This window comes from Hemiscyllium ocellatum, chromosome 10, assembly GCF_020745735.1.
Source record: "Hemiscyllium ocellatum isolate sHemOce1 chromosome 10, sHemOce1.pat.X.cur, whole genome shotgun sequence".
NCBI classification, from domain to species: domain Eukaryota; kingdom Metazoa; phylum Chordata; class Chondrichthyes; order Orectolobiformes; family Hemiscylliidae; genus Hemiscyllium; species Hemiscyllium ocellatum.
In genome coordinates this window covers 112,328,793-112,352,536 of record NC_083410.1, presented here as the reverse complement: position 1 = coordinate 112,352,536, position 23,744 = coordinate 112,328,793, and the positions used below count along the sequence as shown (strand labels likewise).

Here is a 23,744-nt window from a genome sequence, read left to right as displayed (position 1 = left end):
TGATGCTACCTTCAAAACCGCGCTGCTGTCATGGCTTCCTTCTTCCGTAACCGTGGTTTCCCACCCACTGTGGTTGACAGGACCCTCAACCACATCCAACCTATCACCCATACCTTTGCCCTTGCCCCTTCCCATCCCTCCCACCAGCGTTAGTGTGGAGGTGCTGGTGTTGAACTGGGATGGACAGGGTCAAAAATCACATGACACCAGGTTACACTCCAACAGGTTTATTTGAAATGCCGAGCTTTTGTAGCCCTCGCTCCAAAGGGGCAGTGCTCCGAAAGGTTGTGATTTCAAATAAACCTGTTGGACTATACCCTGGTGACATGTGATTTTTGATCTCATCACAACAGTGTGATTGGGTTCCCCCTTGTCCTCACTTTCCATCCCACCAGCCTCCAAATTTGAAGTATCATTCTCCACCATTTCAGACAACTCCAGCAGAGCACCACCCCCAACCACATCTTCCCCTCACTCCCCCTGTCTGTATTTAGAATCATAGACATGGACTGCATGGAAACAGACCCTTTGGTCCAACTCGTCCATGCTGACCAGATACCCCAACCCAATCTAGTCCCACCTGCCAGCACCTGGTCCATATCTCTCTAAACTCTTTCTGTTCATATACCATTCCAACTGCCTCTAAAATGTTGGAATTGTACCAGAGAGTGGTGGCTGTGTGGATGCTCTGCCTCAGAGGGCAGTGGAGACCCAATCTCTGGATTCATTGAAGAAAGAGTTGGATAGAGCTCTCAAGGATAGTAGAATCAAGGGTTATGGAGATAAGGCAGGAACAGGATACTGATTAAGGATGAACAGCCATGATCATATTGAATGGTGGTGCAGGCTCGAAGGGCAGAATGGCCTACTCCTGCAGCTATTGTCTATTGTCTATTGTCTATAGCTTCACAGGGATTGTTCCCTCTGGAACACCATAGTTCATTCCACAATCACCAACACCACCCCCCTCTCCATGGCACCTTCCCATGTAACCGCAGAATGTACAACACCTCCCCTTCCCTTCCTCCCTGCTCACCACCCAAGGACCTAAAGAGTCTTGATTAGATCAGATTACTTACAGTGTGGAAACAGGCCTTTCGGCCCAACAAGTCCACACCGACCCTCCGAAGAGCAATCCACATTTACCCCTTCATCTAACACTACGGGCAATTTAGCATCTTTGGATTGTGGGAGGAAACCAGAGCACCCCGAGGAAACCCACGCAGACAGTTGCCCAAGGCGGGAATTGAACCCGGGTCTCTGTGCTGTGATGCAGCAGACACCACTGTGCCGTCTTTCCAAGGGAAGCAGCATTTCACCTGGACCTCCCCCAGCCGTGTATTGTAATTACTGCACCCAATGTGGCCTACTCTCCATTGGAGAAACCAAACGCAGACTAGGTGACCGCTATGTTTAGCACCTCCAGTCTGTGTGTAAGCATGACCCTGACCTTTCCATAGCTGGTCATTTTTACAGTGTCCTGCTCACATGCCCCACATGTCTGTCCTCTGCATGCTGCAGTGCTCCACTGAATCACAGCACCAACTAAAGGAACAACATCTCAACTTCAGACTAGGCACTTTACAACCTTCTGGACTGAATACAGCCCTGAGTTTAACACTTCAAATTGTGAACCAGCTCCCATTCTTTTAGCTTTAGTTGTTACGTTCTCTGTCATCATGCCCTCTCTCCCCTCCCCCCTCCCCCCCTCCTTTCCGGTGGGACTGTCTGTCCTTTCCAGTCTGGCAGATAGATACACCATTGTTCTCATTGAGAGTGTGGTGCTGGAAAAGCACAGCAGGTCAGGCAGCATCCAAGGGGCAGGAAAAATGATGTTCCGGGAAAAGGCCCTCCATCAGGAATTGTTCTGCCATTCTCACATTCCGATCACTTAATCTAAACTGTCAACATCTTTTCTCAACCAGCACCCCCTCCACCATTTCATAAATACTGTTCCCTCCGCACTTCACCAGCTCTGATGAAGGGTCATCAAGACCGAAACGCTCGCTCTCTCTCTCCCCGTGGATGCTGTCTGACCCGCTGTGATCTCCAGCATTTGTTGTTTCCAGGGCAGATTCCAGCATCTGCAGGAATTTGGTCCCAGATATGGAACAAGATTCGGCAGAAAATGGAAGCTCAGGGTGTCGGGGTGAGGTATTGATGTGGATAGAGGATTGGCTACTGACAGGAAGCACAGGGTAGGAATAAATGGTTCTTTCTCAGGTCGAATGGTGTGCTCCAGGGATCAGTGTTAGTTCCTCAACACTTTACAATTCCTGTAAATATGATTTGGATGAAGGGTCTGACAGTATAGTTTCCAAATTTCCAAAATGTGTAGGAAAGTGAAGAGGACACCGAAGGCTACAAAAAGATATAAATAGGTTATTTGTTTGGGCAAAGATTTGGCAATTAGTGTTTAATATGGACAAAATGTGAAATTGCCCAATTTGGCAGAAAGAATAAAAAAAGCATTTTATCCAAACGGCGAGAGGTTGCAGAGCGCTGAGATACGGAAGGATCTGGGTGTCCCTGAGTATGAATCACAACAGGTTAGTCGCGGGGACAGCAGGTAACCAGGAAAACTAATCAAATGTTATTGGTTCTTGCCAGAAGAATCGAATCCTAAAGTCACAAGGCTATGTTTCAGTTATACAGGGCATTGGTCTTCCGAATATGAAGAGGAAAAGACAGGGTAGACAAAGATAAACTAGTTCCACAGGTTGGAGATTCTAGAACCAGGAGCACAGACTGAGAATTAGATCCAGACCGTTCAGGAAAGAGTTAAAAATCACACAACACCAGGTTATAGTCCAACAGGTTTATTTGGAAGCACTAGCTTTCGGAGCACTGCTCCTTCATCAGGTGGTTGTGGCTCGGTTCAGTTCAGGAGAGATGTGAGGAAGCCCTTGTGCACACAGAGGGGGTGGGAGGGGTCTGGGACTCTCCTCCATGAACCACAGTGAATGCTGGATCAGATATTAATCTTAAATCTGAGAAGAAGAAAGTTTTGTTCAGCAAAGGTATTGAGGGATATAGGCCAAAGGCAGGCCTAGGGGGTTGGGTCACAGAGCCGCCATGATCTTATAGAATGGTGAATAGGCTTGAGGGGCTGAATGGCCTCCTCCTGTTCCTGTGAGCCCAGGGTATTGTGTGCTGGTCTCTCCCAGAACGGGCAGAGTACCGTCTGAGGAAAGCCTGGGCGACTGACTAAAACATAAAATCCCGAGGGCTCTTCACAGGAGAACATTCAGCAGATGTTTCCCATTCTCGGAGAGCGAGGGGACACTGTTTAAGAGGAGGCGAAACCTTTTCTTCCCGAAAGATTTGGGTCTTTGGAACTTTCTTCCTAAAAAGAGATTGGAAGCAGATTTCTAGAATATTTTAAAGATAGAGGTAGATGGGTTTTTGGGCGAAAGTGAGGATTGCAGATGCTGGAGATCAAAGTCAAAAGAGTGGCGCTGGAAAAGCACAGCAGGTCAGGCAGTATCTGAGGAGCAGGAGAGTCAACGTTTCGGGCAAAAGCTTGGCAAGGGGGTGAAAGGTTATTGGGGACATGTAGGAATGTGGATTTGAGGTTACGATTAAATCAACCATGTTCTTATTGAATGCTGGCACAAGTTTGAGGGGCAGAATGGCCCATTCCTAGTCCTAACTTGTATGTTATTCATCATGTAGAGGTCAAGAAGGGAGGATAGCCTTCCACGTTGTGTGATAGTAGCTTGCCCTGGGCAAATCTGTGTCCCATCACCCAGGGGAGCTGAGGAGCAGCAGTCTGACCCGGCCTTTCCCTACTGAGGGGACAGTGTGGAGAAGCTGCAGGATTCACTGGGGTTTCTCTGGGCTCTCTGCTCGACTGGCTCGATACAAGGGAAGGGGCACAATCGGTGAAAGGTAGGAAAGGTACAAGGGCTAAAGGAGTTCATCATGGGGAGAGTACAGGAAAACTAAGAGGGTGGGGGGGAGGGGGGTCTAAAATGCTTGAACTCTGCATTGAATGTGGAAGACTGGGAAATGCCGTGTTGGAAAATGGGATACTGTACCCATGAGTCCATTGGAGTGCAGTGGAAGAGTGTGGCATGTCAAGGGCAGAGGGGTCAGGGTGGGAACAAGCTGGAGACTGTCAATGACAATGACTGGGTGGACGTGGTCTGTAAGGTGACCCTGTCACCCTGTGGAGAGGAGACCAGGCCTGGGACAGAACTGAAATGACAATGAAATAGTTATTTCACATGGGACTGAGTGGGGTCTGCCCTTGAGCAGTGGACAGGGAGAGGGTGAAAGATCAGGTATAGCATTTTCTCTGCATGAGAAGGATCTGTGGGATGGTGAAGGAATGGTCATGGTGTTTGAAGAATGGACAAGGGAGGATAGAAGGGAACTGGAATGGGGATGGGGACGTGTGAGGGGAAGGTGCGTTCAGTGCTGCCATTGTGCTGTATTGAAGGGAAATTGGTTGTTGAATTTCAAAGGTCGGTGGATGGAATATGGGAATAAGGGTCATCCAGTTGTGGGTGAGAGTCGGGGGGAGAAGAGGGAGTGGTCTGTATCCAAACCTGCACCAAGTCCGAATCTCCTGTCATGCCTGCAATCTGAGCAACAGCTGGAACTACCTGTCTTTCCCTGTTCCATCACAGTAAATACAGGAGCAGCAGGTTTCTGACATCCAACCATTTTACTGGCCACACAGGTGTGTACAGTGGTGTATGGATGTTAATGTTGGAGTGGTGTCAGCTCTGTAGCTGTACATTCCAATGACTGACAGACAGTAGCTTCTTGTCACTCCCCACAGCAAACCCTGTGCCCACTACATTCAGCCAACCCATCCTTCTAAACCTCAGAACACTATGTCCAACATTAGATAGGATTCTGCTATTGGACAACATTTACCAAATAATCAGATTGTGCTCATAGTTACATTGGAAACCAATTTAAGATCACCAACCAAACTCACAGTGTGATTAATTTGGATGTACTAGATGTAATGTTTATTTACACACTGGACTCTGTTGTTCTGACAGTGAAAAGCATTTGTCCACATGTTATATTATTTTGATTTAGGAAAGAGTTATGTAGACAGCCAACCCCTGTTGCATTCCCCACAGAAATGTCCTGACCAATCAGAGTCTACCTCCCTAATTAAATTCTGATTGGGAATTATCAGTTCTTGTTGCATCTCCATGACAACCATCATCCAACCAATCAGCCCCCTCTTCACTTGCTGTATAATTTATTATCCCCTGTCCTTGTTTTTGGTTTTCTTGTGTCCGAGTCCTGATGACTACAAGGTGTTACACCCCCCCTCATCAGACACAGGAAAGGTGTTCCTCCAATCCCCAGACCTTCAGTCCCCAAACTGTTGGAGATAGGGGCGTGTATCTAAATCTCAGGTTGGGAGCCTGTTCGAGTCCTGGCATGGTAACCTCAGTGAGAATTCCCGGGATGACTGAGCTTCCGGTGGGTAATGCCCTTGCTCCTCAGGACCATTGGTAATGTTTCTATCAATGAGTTAAGAGCCAGAGACTGGAGGCAGACCTGTACTACTGACCTGGAAACGTGAGATGGAAACTTCCCCGGCTAATTCCTCAGTAAGTACAGACTAACATCCAACAGCCTTATATTTTCCCAGATTCCTTAGTGAGTCATCCTGACCTGGGTTAGACTGGTCAGTGCCTTCCCACCCTACAGCCTCCCCGCATCCCCTCACAAAATCAGCAAGTACTACAACTGCAGGCTCCATCCACATTCCCAAAGGAGCTGAGATCTAGGGCCCAGACAGAAATACTGCTCAGTCCCAGGTCAGACTAAAGAACTCTGTTCAGTTGGCAGGACAGAGTTGATGGGCAGAAGGGCGTCTCATGCACTGTGTGAGTGCTCTAGGTTCAAAGTGAAAGAGTTCAAATCCAGCCACTTGCTACTAGTAGTTTTGAAATATGATTTGTTCCAAGTGACTTAACTTTCTTCCCAAAATATATATTGGACAAAAAGGCTACAGTTTGGTTTATAAAGAGAAATCCTGGAAACGGGCCCGATAATCCGTTTTAAAATTAATACCTGGCTCGTAAAACAGGATCCACTCCAACAGTTGGCTCATCCAACAAGAGAAGCTGAGGTTCCTGGAGGAGGGCAGCTCCGAGAGATACACGCCGTTTCTGTCCTCCGCTGAAAACAAACCAGATCCCACCGATCCACTCAATAAGATATTCTTTCTAACTGCAGAGAATTCCTGACAGAACTCAGTGGAGAAAGGTAACTCTACCAAGGGAGCTGGATTCGCACACAGTTACAAACGTGTTCAACAAGAAACGTACTAACTGCAAGAAAAGGCCGCAACTAATTTTGTTTCCCAGAAACTGTTCCCATCTTGAGGAGGAACTCAAATTGCGGGTTGATTTTATCAAAACCTTTCAAAATGTTTCCAACTCACAGCAACACTGCCATCTTCCAAACCCACAGCCACCTCCACCCAGAAGGACAAGGGCAACAGATACATGGGAACGCCAGCCCCTGCAAGTTCCCCTTCAAACCTTCACCTTCCTGACTTGGAAATATATCGCTGATTCCTTCACAATCCTCGAATTCCTGTATGTGAGTCTCGGTGTGTGTGAGTCTCGGTGTGTGTGAGTCTCGGTGTGTGTGAGCCAGTGTGTGAACGTATGAGTTGGTGTATGACAGTGTGAACTGGTGCATGTGTGTGAGTTGGTGAGTGTTATGTGGTGTGTGTGTGTGAGCTAGTGTGTGTGAGTTGTAATTTGGTGTGTAAGAGTGTAAGCTGGTGTGTCAGAGTGTGAGCTGGTGAGTGTAAGGTGGTGTGTGTGTGAGTTTGAGCTGGTCTATGTGAGTAAGTTGGTGTGTGTGTGTGTGTGTGTGTGTGTGTGTGTGTGTGTGTCAGTGCTAGTGTCAGTGTGTGAGTTGGTGAGTGTGGGGTAGAGTGTGTGAGTGTGAGCTAGTATGTGAGACAATGAGCTGGTCTGTGTGTGTAAGCTGGTGAGGGTGAGCCGGTGTGTGTGAGTGTGAGCTGGTGTGTGTGAGTTTGAGCCAGTGTGTGTGAATGTGAACTGGTGTGTGTGAGTGTGAGCTGGTGTGTGAGTTTGAGCCGGTGTGTGTGAGTGTGAGCCAGTGTGTGTGAGTGTGAGCTGGTGTGTGAGAAGGTGAGCTGGTGACAGTGAGTGTGGGTGTGAGCCACTGTGGGCTGGATCTGTCTGAGATTATGCCCCAGCTCCTGTAAGGGTCTGAGTGGGAGACCCACCCCAACTCCGGCACCCAACTATCACTGACTCCCAGGGCCCCCTCTTTCATCCAACTCCCCCTCGCTCCCTTTTCTTCTCCCAGTTTCTCATCCCCTTCACTCCTTCCTCAGCTATTTCCCACTCTCCTTACCTCTTGGCTTCCTTTTCCCTTGCCCCACCTCCTTACTCCTTCATTACATTTACCTCCACTCTGCCCCCTCTCCTGTTTTACCCCTGCCCTCTGTCCCCTGCCACCCTCCTGGTCTATACCCCTCCTGGGTGTAATTGAAATGGTTGCCTGGTCAGTGCCTCCTCTGACCTTTCATTCAAAGTGAACTCAGGAAATGTGTAACTATTCATCTCCTCAATAGACCACTCTCCGGGATATTACTTTCAAAGTTATTTGTTATTTTGATGAAACTTCCAAGGAAGCAGCATGGAATTCCGGATTGGACTGGGAGGGTGTTGGGTCAGGGTCAGGATCAGGGTCGGACTGGGAGGGTCAGGGTCAGGGTCTGACTGGGAGGGTGTTGGGTCAGGGTCGGACTGGGAGGGTGTTCGGTCAGGGTCAGGGTCAGGGTCAGACTGGGACGGTGTTGGCTCAGGGTCGGACTGGGAGGGTATTGGGTCAGGGTTAGGGTCAGACTGGGAGGGTATTGGGTCAGGGTCGTACTGGGAGGGTGTTGGGTCAAGGTCAGACTGGGAGGGTGTTGGGTCAGGGTCAGACTGGGTGAGTGTTGGGTCGGGGTCAGACTAGTAGGGTGTTGGGTCAGGGTCAGACTGGGAGGGTGTTGGGTCAGGGTCAGGGTCAAACTGGGAGGGTATTGGGTCAGGGTCAGGGTCAGACTGGGAGGGTGTTGGGTCAGGGTCAGACTGGGAAGATGTTGGGTCAGGGTCAGACTGGGAGGGTGTTGGGTCAGGGTCAGGGTCAGACCATCCCTCCAGATCTCCCCCTCTCTGAGGATGAAAGATCAGTCCTCAGCAGGGGCCTCACCTTCATTCCCCTACGCCCTCGGATTAATGAGTTCAACACGCGGCGAGATATTGAACAATTCTTCCGCCGCCTTCGCCTCCGTGCCTACTTTCACAACCAAGACTCCCGCCCACCCTCTGACGACCCCTTCTCCCGCCTCCAACACACCCCATCCACCTGGACACCCCGTGCTGGCCTCTTACCCGCCCTCGACCTCTTTATAGCCAACTGCCGCCGTGACATCAACCGACTCAACCTGTCCACCCCTCTCACCCACTCCAACCTCTCACCCTCAGAACGTGCAGCCCTCCACTCCCTCCGCTCCAATCCCAACCTCACCATCAAACCCGCAGACAAGGGAGGCGCGTTGGTAGTTTGGCGCACTGACCTGTACACCGCTGAAGCCAAACGCCAGCTCGCGGACGCCTCCTCTTATCGCCCCCTTGACCACGACCCCACCTCCCACCACCAAACCATCATCTCCCAGACCATCCAGGACCTCATCACCTCAGGGGATCTCCCATCCACCGCCTCCAACCTCATAGTCCCACAACCCCGCACCGCCCGTTTCTACCTCCTGCCCAAAATCCACAAACCTGCCTGCCCCGGCCGACCCATTGTCTCAGCCTGCTCCTGCCCCACCGAACTCATCTCCCAATACCTCGACACGGTCCTGTCCCCTTTAGTCCAAGAACTCCCCACCTACGTTCGGGACACCACCCACGCCCTCCACCTCCTCCAGGATTTTCGCTTCCCCGGTCCCCAACGCCTTATTTTCACTATGGACATCCAGTCCCTGTACACCTCCATCCCCCATCACGAAGGACTCAAAGCCCTCCGCTTCTTCCTTTCCCGCCGCACCAACCAGTACCCTTCCACTGACACCCTCCTTCGACTGACTGAACTGGTCCTCACCCTGAATAACTTCTCTTTTCAATCCTCCCACTTCCTCCAAACTAAAGGAGTTGCCATGGGCACCCGCATGGGCCCCAGCTATGCCTGCCTCTTCGTAGGATATGTGGAACAGTCCATCTTCCGCAACTACACTGGCACCACCCCCCACCTTTTCCTCCGCTACATCGATGACTGTATCGGCGCTGCCTCGTGCTCCCACGAGGAGGTTGAACAGTTCATCTACTTTACTAACACCTTCCATCCCGACCTGAAATTCACCTGGACTGTCTCAGACTCCTCCCTCCCCTTCCTAGACCTTTCCATTTCTATCTCGGGCGACCGACTCAACACAGACATCTATTATAAACCGACTGACTCCCACAGCTACCTGGACTACACCTCCTCCCACCCTGCCCCCTGTAAAAACTCCATCCCATATTCCCAATTCCTTCGTCTCCGCCGCATCTGCTCCCAGGAGGACCAATTCCAACACCGCACAACCCAGATGGCCTCCTTCTTCAAGGACCGCAGATTCCCCCCAGACGTGATCGACGATGCCCTCCACCGCATCTCCTCCACTTCCCGCTCCTCCGCCCTTGAGCCCCGCTCCTCCAACCGCCACCAAGACAGAACCCCACTGGTTCTCACCTACCACCCCACCAACCTGCGCATACAACGTATTATCCGCCGCCATTTCCGCCACCTCCAAACGGACCCCACCACCAAGGATATATTTCCCTCCCCTCCCCTATCAGCGTTCCGCAAGGACCACTCCCTTCGTGACTCCCTTGTCAGATCCACACCCCCCACCAACCCAACCTCCACTCCCGGCACCTTCCCCTGCAACCGCAGGAAATGTAAAACTTGCGCCCACACCTCCACACTCGCTTCCCTCCAAGGCCCCAAGGGATCCTTCCATATCCGCCACAAGTTCACCTGTACCTCCACACACATCATCTATTGCATCCGCTGCACCCGATGTGGCCTCCTCTATATTGGTGAGACAGGCCGCTTACTTGCGGAACGCTTCAGAGAACACCTCTGGGCCGCCCGAACCAACCAACCCAATCACCCCGTGGCTCAACACTTTAACTCCCCCTCCCACTCCACCGAGGACATGCAGGTCCTTGGACTCCTCCACCGGCAGAACACAACTACACGACGGCTGGAGGAGGAGCGCCTCATCTTCCGCCTGGGAACCCTCCAACCACAAGGTATGAATTCAGATTTCTCCAGCTTCCTCATTTCCCCTCCCCCCACCTTGTCTCAGTCGGTTCCCTCAACTCAGCACCGCCCTCCTAACCTGCAATCCTCTTCCTGACCTCTCCGCCCCCACCCCACTCCGGCCTATCACCCTCACCTTGACCTCCTTCCACCTATCCCACCTCCATCGCCCCTCCCCCTAGTCCCTCCTCCCTACCTTTTATCTCAGCCTGCTTGGCTCTCTCTCTCTTATTCCTGATGAAGGGCTTATGCTCGAAACGTCGAATTCTCTATTCCTGAGATGCTGCCTAACCTGCTGTGCTTTGACCAGCAACACATTTGCAGCTCAGGGTCAGACTGGGTGAGTGTTGGCTCAGGGTCGGACTGGGAGGGTGTTGGGTCAGGATCAGGGTCGGACTGGGAACGTGTCGGGTCAGGGTCAGACTGGATCAGGTAAAAAATGAGGTCTGCAGATGCTGGAGATCAGACTGGATCAGGGTCAGGGTCAGACTGGGAAGGTGTTGGGTCAGGTTCAGACTGGGATGGTATTGGGTCAGGGTCAGACTGGGTGAGTGTTGGGTCAGGGTCAGACTGGGAAGGTGTTGGGTCAGGGTCAGACTGGGAGGGTGTTGGGTCAGGGTCAGGGTCAGACTGGGTGAGTGTTGGGTCAGGGTCAAACTGGGAGGGTGTTGGGTCAGGGTCAGGGTCAGACTGGGAGGGTGCCGGGTCAGGTTCAGACTGGGATGGTATTGGGTCAGGGTCAGACTGGGTGAGTGTTGGGTCAGGGTCGGACTGGGAAAGTGTTGGGTCAGGGTCAGACTGGGAGGGTGTTGGGTCAGGGTCAGGGTCAGACTGGGTGAGTGTTGGGTCAGGGTCAAACTGGGAGGGTGTTGGGTCAGGGTCAGGGTCAGACTGGGAGGGTGCCGGGTCAGGGTCAGACTGGGAGGGTGTTGGGTCAGGTTCAGACTGGGATGGTGTTGGGTCAGGGTCAGACTGGGATGGTGTTGGGTCAGGGTCTGGGTCAGACTGGGTGAGTGTTGGGTCAGGGTCGGACATGGTGACTGTTGGGTCAGGCTCAGGGACGGACTGGGTGAATGTTGGGTCAGGGTCAGGGTCAGACTGGGAGGGTGTTGGGTCAGGTTCAGACTGGGATGGTGTTGGGTCAGGGTCAGACTGGGATGGTGTTGGGTCAGGGTCTGGGTCAGACTGGGTGAGTGTTGGGTCAGGGTCGGACATGGTGACTGTTGGGTCAGGCTCAGGGACGGACTGGGTGAATGTTGGGTCAGGGTCAGGGTCAGACTGGGAGGGTGTTGGGTCAGGGTCAGGGTCAGACTGGGTGAGTGTTGGGTCAGGGTCGGACATGGTGAGTGTTGGGTCAGGCTCAGGGTCGGACTGGGTGAGTGTTGGGTCAGGGTCAGGGTCAGACTGGGAGGGTGTTGGGTCAGGGTCAGACTGGGAGCGTGTTGGGTCAGGGTCAGACTGGGTGAGTGTTGGGTCTGTGCAGGAACAGGTGGCCGTACAGGTTTGAGCTGAGACTGTAACAGGAACAATCCTTCGTGAGAGCTGCCTTCTCTTTAATTCATGTAAATTTCTCGTTTTAAAGAAGTTGCATACCTGAGATGTTTGACAAGTTTCTTCTTTTCAGGAAGATCGAGAAAGTTCACTAGGAATGAGAGACGTGATTCAATGTCGTTGCTGCTCAGTCCATGGATTCGACCAAAAAACCAAAACGTGTCCTGAATAGTAAACTCATTGTATAAGGCTAATTCCTGCAGGAATGGAATCCAAATCAGTATTTATTCATAACTTGCAGGAGAAATGATAAACTTTAACTCCATTTCATAAAATCATTAAAAAGTCCAGCATGTAAGAAGGTGATTCAGCCCATTAGCTGCATGCTAGCCCTGTCAAAGAATAATCCAGTTGATCCAAACCCTACATCCTCTCTCCCGCCCCACATCCCTGCAATTCTTTCACATTTAAAGATTTATCCTGTTCCCTTTTGAAGTTATTGCTGAATCTATTTGTATAAAATGATTTCCTTTTAATACCTCTGGTCCTTCTGGCTACACCTCCAGTTTATTCCCTGATAATTGATGCTTCAGTCACTGGGGATAGTTTTTCCTTAATTACTCTGTGATTTTAGACACCTCTCTCAAATCTCCATGTAACCATCTCTGCTCTGAAGAGAACAATCCCAACCTCTCTAGTATACGAGCTGTGAGCTCTCATCTCTGCATTGTCTCTACGTCCTTCCAAAAGTGTGGTCCCCTGACTTGGAAACAACACTCCACTGAGGGACAGCTTAACCCCCTGGTTTCTGTCCTTTGTACTTCTGATTAGTCAGGATCCCAAATACTTTTCTGATGATACTTTACGAGGTGTATTTTGTCCCCGGGTTTTTTTTTGGAGAGGTTTTGAGCTATAGGTAGTGAGCTAGCTTCTCCAACAAAGTAAACAGCTTGTGTGGCCTTGGGTTTATTTTTAAAGTTGGAACAATAGAAGCAGTTTGAATGGGTGGAATCAGGTTCCCATAGAACCAGGGTTTTAGTTTAGCCTTCAGCAATTGGTGGAGCTGTGAAACCAGTTATGGAAGCTACTACATCTTCTTCTCTGTTATAGCAAAAAGTTGCTAGAATCACGTGAGACAATCTGTTTTACTGAATTTGCCTTTGCCAAGGGCGTATTCATGGGATGTTACTTTATTGGAACAGTTGCCATTTAGTATTATTCTGTCAAGCTTTCCAATAAAGTTACATCAATTCTGCTGTCTTTTACTTACATTATAATGACAGGATAAGAATAAAGTGTTGAAAATGTGTTGCTGGTTAAAGCGCAGCAGGATTCCTGATGAAGGGCTTATTCCCGAAACGTTGAATTTCCTGCTCCTTGGATGCTGCCTGACCTGCTGTGCTTTAACCAGCAACACATTTTCAGCTCTGATCTCCAGCATCTGCAGACCTCACTTTTTCCTCTAAGAATAAAGTGTGTTTTACTTAAAGATGGAGCATAACAAATTGAATTCCATTTGGAACACAGCTCCTTACATTTATCTTTCAATGAGATAAAGCTGTTAAGTCTAGACTAACTCCTTGATATATTTGAAGGGGGTTTGGACTCATCCATAACAGATTGGAGACTCTTATCAAGATCAAAATCTCTAATTCCAGGTTGGGTTTTGGGTTATTGGAATCAAAGGCAGTGAGTGGTGAGTGCTGGTGTTTTTTTTTATTTCGGGTGTTGTGTTGTGTTGGTTTAAACAGGCTGTGCCTCGTGTAATAATGGATCCTTCAGTCACTAAGAGTTTCCTGGGATGGAAGAGGTCACTTCAGGACCTTTACAGAAAGGGAGCGAGGTAAAGCTTTCCGAATTGGCAAACAAACTGAGGTTGGAGTTGCCTCTGTCTGTGAGGAAAAGGGGGAATAGCTGCAGCAACAGCTCAACATTCCCAATCACCAGGAATGCAATCAGAATCACTGGAGATTGCTAAAGGTCAACTGCAAAGGAAGCAGCTGGAATTAGAGAGAAAGAGTAACCCAGGCAGAACAAAAAGGAAAGAGAAAAGGAGGCAAAAGAAAGAGAGAGAGAATTACAGTGGAACAAAGAGTAAAAGAATTAAAACAGCTTGAATATGAAAAGGAAATGAAACAGTTTGTGTTATAATTAAAAGCAGAAGAAAGGGAGAAAGAGAGAACCTCTGAACTTTGGAACTTGGAAATGAAAAAGAAAAGTTGATTTACAATGGCAGAGGTTGAAGGTATGTGGATAGAGATGGACAGCAATCCCATCGTAGCCAAAGGCCTGGTGGGCATCTGTTTAAGTATATCTTTATGTTTAAGTATATCTATATGTTTAAGTATATCTATATGTTACCAAAGTTTGATGGGAAGGACATCAAAGCCTTTTTCATTTTATTTGAGAAAATTGCTAAATAACCGAAATGGTTGGTGGGTATTGTGAAGCTGGGAGGTGGAGCTAGTGAGGTATCGGCATCATAGTGGGGGTCAATCAGTACATTCCCCTGTCAGGGTCACAGTGAGCTAGTGACTTGTGTAAGTTCAGCATCCCCTCTTTGTTCTTCCCTCTGTGCTCCTGTTAATAAAGCTCTCCAGGAGACTGTATGCTTTGTCAATTACTCACTCAACCTATACACCTCTGCTCCCTCACACCCTTTTGAATTTCACCCTTTATTTTATATTACCTTAGTGTTAATCCTTCTAAAATTAATCAATTCACAATGTTCTGCATTAACTTGCATTTGCCAGTTGTTTGCTATCACCCCCTCCCCCCCCCACCCCCAACCCCACCCAACCCCCCCGCCCCCCCCCCACCAGCCTGTGCAATCTGTCTGGATTTCTGTGTTCTCCTCCTCCATTTACCATCCTTTCAAGTTTGAGATCATCTGCAGATCTTGCCCTAGATTCCAATGTCGAGATCATTTATGTAAATCAGGAACAGCAAGGGTCTCAACACAGACCAGGCCCCAGCCTGAGAAACATTCACTAACCTCTGTTTCCTGGTCTTTCTAAGGTTTGGGTCCAGTTTGTTACTTTTTATTCCATGAACTGCATGTTTGTCAACATGTCTATAAAGTTTAGCATTTTCATCACATCAACAACATGTCCCTGATCATCCTCCCTGTTTGGGAAAACCGGATTTTCCCTTTCCTGTTTTAGGAGCACTCTCCATGTCAGTGCCTAAAATCACCAGCCCCTGTCTCAACCACTTGTCTGAAATTGACAGAAACATAATGATTTATACCTGAGGCATGTATCCCACCATCCTGCCTGGTACCTGGTGACCCGGGAATGCTGGACGCTTCCCCAGGATTGTAATGTTCCCCTTTGAGATGTTTAATCTTCCCAAAGCACACCGGAGAAAGGTTGTTTTGCCACAACCGCTGGGACCTAGCAGCCCGTATCTGTGAGAGACAGATTTATGAGTGTCACTGTCCTTACACATTCAACACATCATTGACAACTCACTGAGATACATCACCATCTGTGGCGCAGCAAGTTATCCGGTTTAACTAGTCGCTGTATGAAGAAGTTTAAATGAAACACTCTCTTTCCATTTGATACTATTACAAGTAAGCTGAGCCTGAATAAAATGGGATTAAACACAGCTGGAGAAATTCCATCTGATTTGGACTAGTTTTGCAACGGGGAGGGGCAAATTAAAAATTACTTTCTGTGTCTGAGCAGACCCAACCCTCAGTGATCTTGGAACTGGGTTGGACAGGTACAAGGAGCTGTACCTCTACCTTAAGCAGGTTTCAGGCAGTGAATCAGAAAACTGCCTGAGGCTCTGACCCAGGTTCATTCTGATTTATGGCCCCAGATTAGATACAAGCTGCTCGAATTACACCTGAAACAAAGGAACAGCATCAATTCATTCTGAGGCCAAAACCTCGTGATAAGTTAACTAAAGTCGGGTTTTTTTAAAATGAATTTGTAACTACAATACAAGAATAGAAAGTCAGGATCCTATTTAAATGGTGAGAAATTGCAGAGTGCAGAGGGATCTGGGTGTCCTGGTACAGGAATCATAAATGTTGGTGCATAGAGACAATACATGGTTAGGAAGGGAAATGGAATCTTCCTGATTATTAGAAATGGACTGTTATATTAAACGAGGAGGCTTTGTTGCAGTTGTACAGAACATCGGTGAGATCACATCCCCACAGCACAGTGTGCAGCTTTAGTCAAAGGAAAGGATATAAGTGCCCGAGATATAGTTCAGAGACGGTTCACTCACAGATTGTTGAGATTCGAACATTATCTTCTAAGGAAACGTCAGACAATGGGAATATATACGCTGGAGTTTACAAGATTGAGAGGGGAGATGTATCAGATTCTCAGGGGATTTCCCAGGGTACACGCTGAAGAGATGTTTCCCTTTGTTGTGGGGGGGGGGGGTGGGGGCAATACTGGGGAGAGAATGGCGGAGGGGGACGTGGAGGGAACACAGTTTAAAGATAAATACTCTGCTGTTGTGGAAAGATATGAGAAGGACTTTAGTTCCCTCAGAGGGTCACAAACGTTTGGAACCCTCTTCCCCAGAGAACGGTGGAGGTGGGGTCGTTGAATATTTTTAAGGCAGAAGCAGATAGATTTTTGACTAAGAAGGAAGTTAAAAATGATCGGAGGGGAGAGGCACGATCATGGAGTTCAGGCCACAGTTAGTTAGTGAAGGGAGCTGGAGGCATTGATTGGCCCAGTCCTAATTCTTATGTTCCTATCTCCAAGACAACAACAATGTTTACTGATCGCCATCGAGCAGGACACTTACATCTGACCCTGTGGCAGGGTCAGGTTAAGGTTATCGAGTACTTTCAGCTTCGCGTAGGAGAGAGTGACTCCTCGACACTCAAGGGCTGCCTGCCCAATGTCACGGTCTGCCCCTGGATCCACCATCATCTCCGCATCTTCAACATCAAAACAACTGAAATTACAAAGAAACTCAGTCTCTATTTCAGTAAAACTGCAAACAAATTCAAACATAAACGTTTACTTTTCTCAGTAAATGCTAACACGTACTTTAATGTGAAGCAGTGGGTGCAGCCTGCAATCAAAAGAGAAAATGCTGGAAAATCTCAGCAGGTCCTGGCATCTGTAAGGAGAGAAAAGAGCTGACATTTCGAGTCTAACTGACCCTGCACTTTAATTAATCAGTTTCTCCATCAGTCACTCTCTCCACTCTCTGACATACATGAAAGAAATTTACAGATTGAGATAATAATCTTGATTGTTTAAATCATTAGGGCAGTTCAACTCTTGCCTCAACTATCAGTTATAGTGAGTTTCTAATTACAGGATCCTTCCCCCTTGCAGTCCTGTAGAATGTCTGGATACTGGAATAGTGCAGGGAAGACCGACAGTGATCCTATTGAACAGTGGAGCAAATCGAAGGGGCTGAATGGCCTCTTTGTTCTCCTAATTCTCATGTTCTTCATCCAGCTGCTTTCAGCGCCTCCTGCTGGGGCTCAGCTGTCACACTGCCAGCAGGTGGTGCTTTTCTCTGGCATCATCCTCACATGCCCACTGCAGCTCGTCTGCTCGGAGATGCTCGACAGTGAACTGTGCCCAATTCACCCGTATGTCTGCTGCCCTTGATTTTGCCCTTTACCATCTTCAGCACCAAAACCTCCTCAATATCTGAGTGAAATACTGAGCAGCCGTCACCACAGGGAACTCCCTCAACTGCAACAGCCCCACCATGTGATGTTACTTGGCTATTACACGTGCAGCACTTTAGGAGCTCCAGTGATAAATTATCATGTTCTTACAGATATTAGATAAATATATACATCTAATAACTATTATTAAATACTTTTCAATTCACACTGATTTCAATTGGTGCTTTTGCATTTGTTGTGGCCTTCTGCTGTCTCTCTGACTCTGGATCAGTGGTGCTGGAAGAGCACAGCAGTTCAGGCAGCATCCAAAGTCTCTCTGATGTCAGTCCTTTGCCCAGTTTGACAGATGGTCAGAAACTGCAAACAGCCAACTCCGTGAGGAGACAGTTCCTCAGCCACATGGAGGACTCTAAACCGCTGACAATGGCCTCTGTCTCCAGGCAGGGGCTTCCCTGTCAAGTCCTCAACCTTCTCTCTGGTGTCCCTCGTGTACACGATAGAGGATTTATCCTTGGGCTGTCATCTGCACCACGAGGTCAGGCTCACAGCAAAGTTTGGGAGAAGCCACCATGGAGGGTCAGTGGGTTAGATCACAGTGAGAGGCCCTTCTCAATGGAATAAACCGCATACAACAGCCCGGGCTGTAAACACCACCGCATGTATGATGTGTGCCGTAAATGTACAGTGTAAATAGAAACAGTAACTCTATGTGTCAGAGTGCCACATACTGACAGAGATCACATTATACCGCACACTAGGTGTTGTCAAATCTGAACTGGCATCTTAAAGAGCCCATGGGGCTGCCTGGAGAGCAGAGGAGATTTCTCCAGCAAACAAAAGCAAAATTCTGCAAATACTGAAAATCTGAAATAAACACTGAAATTGCTGGAGAAACTCAGCAGGTCTGGCAGCATCTCTGTGGTGAGAAAAACAAGTTAACATTTCAAGTCTGATATGACTCTTCCTTAAAACTCTTAAAAAGAGTCATACTGGACTCAATACATGTTCAGTTCTAGTCTCTTTATTTAAGCAAGGGATATAAATGTGTTAGAAGGAGTTCAGAGAAGGAGTACTCAATTCATTCTCGGTTTAGTGGTGAATCATCTCATGAGGAAAGGTCAGACATGCAGGGCATCTCTCATTAGAGTCTGGAAGATTGTGAGGTGATCTTATTGCAACATTTACCGTCCTGAGAGTGGGTGCTGAGAGAATGGATTATTTTGTGGGAGAGACGAGAACAACTTAAATAAAAGGCTCTTCCATTTCAAATGGAGATGGAAGCAGAGTTCTCTTCTCTCCTGACTAACGTGCCGGTGGGAGCGCTCTCTGTGCAGAGCGTAGTGGAGCTGGGTCACAGGACAGTGCTCACTCAGAGTTGCGCAGGTTCTAGTTAAGCAAGGTGATGGTAGGTCATAGAGTCATAGAGATGTACAGCATGGAAACAGACCCTTCGGTCCAACCCGTCCATGCCAACCAGATATTCCAACCCAATCTAGACCCACCTGCCAGCACCCAGCCCATATCGCTCCAAACCCTTCCTATTCATATACCCATCCAAATGCCTCTTAAATGTTGCAATTGTACCAGCCTCCACCACTTTCTCTGGCAGCTCATTCCATACACGTACCACCCTCTGTGTGAAAAGGTTGCCCCTTAGGTCTCTTTTATATCTTTCCCCTCTCACCCTAAACCTATGCCCTCTAGTTCTGTACTCCCCGACCCCAGGGAAAAGACTTTGTCTATTTATCCTATCCATGCCCCTCATAATTTTGTAAACCTCTATAAGGTCACCGCTCAGCCTCTGACGTTCCAGGGAAAACAGCCTCAGCCTGTTCAGCCTCTCCCTGTAGCTCAAATCCTCCAATCCTGGGAAACATCCTTGTAAATCTTTTCTGAACCCTTTCAAAGTTTCACAACATCCTTCCAATAGAAAGGAGACCAGAATTGCATGCAATATTCCAACAGTGGCCTAACCAATGTCCTGTACAGCCGCAACATGACCTCCCAACTCCTGTACTGAAAATGTGTTGCAGGAAAAGCGCAGCAGGTCAGGCAGCATCCAAGGAACAGGAAATTCGACGTTTCGGGCAAAAGCCCTTCATCAGGAATTATGCCCGAAACGTCGAATTTCCTGTTACTTGGATGCTGCTGGAACTGCTGCGCTTTTCCAGCAACACATTTTCAGCTCTGATCTCCAGCATCTGCAGACCTCACTTTCTCCTCCCAACTCCTGTACTCAATATTCTGACTAATAAAGGAAAGCATACTAAACGCCTTCTTCACTCTCCTATCTACCTGCTACTCCACTTTCAAGGAGTTATAAACCTGCACTCCAAGGTCTCTTTGTTCAGCAACACTCCCTAGGACCTTTCCATTAAATGTATAAGTCCTGCTAAGATTTGCTTTCCCAAAATGCAACACCTCACATTTATCTGAATTAAATTCCATCTGCCACTTCTCAGCCCATTGGCCCATCTGATCCAGATCCTGTTGTAATCTGAGGTAACCTTCTTCGCTGTGCACTAGACGTCCAATTTTGGTGTCATCTGCAAACTTACTAACTATACCTCTTATGCTCGCATCCAAATCATTTATGTAAATGACAAAAAATAAAGGGCCCAGCACCAATCCTTGTGGCACTCCACTGGTCACAGGCCTCCAGTCTGAAAAACAACCCTCCATCACCACCCTTTGTCTTCTACCTTTGGGCCAGTTCTGTATCCAAATGGCTAGTTCTCCCTGTATTCCATGAGATCTAACCTTGCTAACCAGTCTCCCATGGGGAACCTTGTCGAACACCTTACTGATGTCCATATGGATCACATCTACTGCTCTGCCCTCATCAATCGTCTTTGTTACTTCTTCAAAAAACTCAATCAAGTTTGTGAGACATGATTTCCCACGCACAAAGCCATGTTGACTATCCCTAATCAGTCCTTGCCTTTCCAAATACATGTCCATCATGTCCCTCAGGATTCCCTTCAACAACTTGCCCACCACCGACGTCAGGCTCACCGGTCTACAGTTCCCTGGCTTGTCCTTACCACCCTTCTTAAACAGTGGCACCACGTTAGCCAACCTCACCTGTGACTATCGATGATACAAATATCTCAGCAAGAGGCCCAGCAATCACGTCTCTAGCTTCCCACAGAGTTCTTGGGTACACCTGATCAGGTCCTGGGGATGTATCCACCTTTACCCGTTTCAAGACATCCAGCATTTCCTCCTCTGTAATCTGGAGATTTAGCAATAAGGAGTCCCCAGGTAATAAGGAATCTGTGGGAGTGAGGATTTAAGGTCAAGTACAGATCATGTTGGATAATGGAACAGAGAGGAGAGGCTGAACTGCCTCCTCCTGCTCCTTATTCACAAGTTCCATTATATCCAGGGTGGGAAGGTGAACGTGACTCCGGTGGGAAGGTGAACGTGACTCCTGTCCCACTGTGTTTTCACCAACAGAACCAACAAGGAGCAGATACAAACCGATTCTGATCCTTTCTGGGGACATGGGTCTCAGTGACGGGGCCAGCATTTCTTGTCCATCCATGAGTATGCCTTTGACTCTTGCTTCTGTCACTATAACTATACTTTAAATAATTTACACAGGAGATTAAATTGTGCATTATCACAGTTTCAGACCACCATTACAATCTGTAATTTTTGAACAACATTCTGTGTAAACTTAACTCAATCAGTTTGGATTCGATTCTGGACAAAGTATCATTTCCTTATTGAATATGCCACTGTCACATGACCATCCCTAACTAACTTGTTCCTCTTCCATTTCTTTCACTTCGACACCCTGTTCACAATCCTTTGGAATTATTAGCTCTGTATGACACAACCCCCTCCACAGACATCCAGTCACCCTCAGATCACTGAATAAAACTCTGGTTCCTTTTCCTAGTTTCAACCATCTTCCAGTCACCAAATGCAGATTTTAAATTAAACGCTTCTTCTGATGCCTCTCCCATTTCCTCCTCAGTTTTACCCAGTCAAAGCACCAACTTTGACAAAAAAACGACTCTGCCTCTGGAGAAAGTGTTTGAGAGTTTAATTTTGTCAAAAGCTTCTGAGAAGTGAAACGTCAACCAGAATCCAGTTACTTCCTTAACTAATGTAACCAGGATTCAAACCTCAACCTGCCTTTAGGGGCTGATGTCTAGTACAGGAACTGGAGAGTATCAACTCACTCCTCCCCTCCCCTCCCCTCCCCTCCCCTCCCAGGTAATGATGTCTTGGTTTGATTTTGATACGTTTCTGCTGCATTTCTATAATTTCCCATTGACCATTCAATCACATTTTGGTTAAATATTTTGAAGTAATGGGACCAAACATGCTCTGACCCTGATCTGAAGCAGGTTGGCTTAAACCTGGCCCTCCTGGGCTGGAGAGCCAGCTCTACCCACGCTGTTATTAGACTTTTGAATGGACCTCTCAACATTCACATTTAGTATTGACCTTGCTGTCTGAGGATCTTCACTGCGGCTGTAATATTGTATTCCTTGCTCTGTTCTATGACCCTAACACATTCTAATGTGCTGCTGCTATTGCATGCAAAACAAAACACTTCACTGTATCTCGGCCCACGTGATGTGATTTGAATAATTCAAATCACATCAAAAAACTATCACTGCATCACAAGAATCCTATTAGCTTTTGTAACAGTGCCCACCAGGGGCTACCTAACCTGACTAAAGAGAGAGGATAAAATCCATGACTACGTTCCTAATAATAACTTCTCTTCTGCTAGTACTGCGCTATTAAACAACAGCAAATGGTCAGCTGCTCATTTTCTGACCATTTTGAAACTCTGAAGAAGATCAGTGTGCCTTCAATCCTAACCTGCAGTGAAGGGATGGATAGGAACCTGAACATTAACACGCTGTCACTTCACTCAGGAATCCCTCGGCTAGACCAGATCACCTCTTCGTCATTCACAGCCTCCGAGCCTGTGACACAGAGACTGTGCTGGGATACTGATGGCAATGGAGCAGATACAGACTCACGCAACATTCAAACCTCTTCTGAAAATATCCCAAGAAATCATTCAGTTGCTCACCTCAATAAATCAGCTTTTTTAATCCATTAGATTCCTTCACGTGAGCATTTTGGCTCCTCTGAAATAATTTTAAAATGAGAAGCATTTCCATGCCCTTTGGAAAATTTGTCAACTATCTCCTCGAGACCTTTCCGCTGTTTGACAAACTACAGTTGGCTTCTCAACTTCCTTTTCTATTTAATCAGCTTTTGATGTGTATTAGTTCAGTAAATCCTACAAATATATAACTTCCAGCATACCTCCACTTGTGTACAGCACCTGGACTTGGCACTCATTAACTCCAGCGTTCACACCTTGCACAAGACTCCAGCCTTTGTACGTCTGGACTTTGGATTTCAGACTCCATGGGGGTGTTTATCCAGAGCTGCAGCAGATTCCTGAAGGCTTGTTGTTACCCACAACACATTAAAACCAGAACTGGAACTTGAGCTGTCAATCACACAAAACAACTCTGCAGCTCACTCACAGCGAAGGAAGCACCAGCCGCTGTGTCCGTGCTCTCGACGTTTCCTGGATCTTGGTCATTTCAGTTAATGTCAGAGCTTCTCAAACACATCAGCATTCCTCAGCTACCAAAAGCACATTCTGAGATGCAAACACAGAGAAACAGCTCATCCCTTTTCTTATTTTAATATAAATGTTTAACTTTGTCAATTGACATCTTTTAAATTGGGTGCTCAAATTTAATGAGAAAAAAAAGCATAGAATTCCAAGATGTGGAAATGCACAGAAAATCATGTTCACACTTGGCTACATCTTCTTTAATGAATTAATACTCAGGAGCAAATCCCATGTTTGACACAGTCAAAAAATGAGTTATTACAACATGTGACCCAAACGTTTGGTCAGGGGGAGCCGGTTTTCAGGGAGTGATTGAAAGACCTTGAAAGAAAGCAAAAGGTAGGGACAGGAATATGGAGTCAAGGTCAACAATCAGGGAGCTCTTGTGGGGCAGTGATAGCATTCTCCCTCTGAGCCAGGAGGTCTGAGCTCAAGACCCACCAGCTCCAGAGCTACTACAGAACATCCCTGAACACCTTAATGTAAAAGTATGGAGAGGACCAGCTGTGATTCTCTTGATCGTAGAAGAGGCTGAGTGCTCTCCCCTGGATCCAATTTCATGCATGGTGCAGCTGTAAGGACGTCCAGAGCTTAGGGGTAAGGGAGCTGAAGGCAACGCCTCCTACAGAGAGTGATTCAAGAAAATCAAGGCAAATCAGAGTTAATATTTCAGAACTTAGTTTCAAG

General features: G+C 47.7%; 1 protein-coding gene across 1 annotated transcript in view; it reads right to left on the bottom strand.

Annotated features, from left to right (window-relative positions):
- Positions 1 to 22,858, bottom strand: part of abch1 (ATP-binding cassette, sub-family H, member 1) — a 98,489-nt gene extending 75,631 nt beyond the window's left edge. The window contains exons 1-5 of the mRNA XM_060831108.1: positions 22,736 to 22,858; positions 16,588 to 16,740; positions 15,058 to 15,217; positions 11,911 to 12,065; positions 6,052 to 6,159 (exon numbers count right to left, since the gene is read on the bottom strand). Of these exons, the coding sequence (XP_060687091.1) occupies positions 6,052 to 6,159; positions 11,911 to 12,065; positions 15,058 to 15,217; positions 16,588 to 16,715 (551 nt within the window). The 5' untranslated portion in view covers positions 16,716 to 16,740; positions 22,736 to 22,858. The remainder of the gene's footprint in view (positions 1 to 6,051; positions 6,160 to 11,910; positions 12,066 to 15,057; positions 15,218 to 16,587; positions 16,741 to 22,735) is intronic.
- Positions 22,859 to 23,744: the final 886 nt, after the last annotated feature.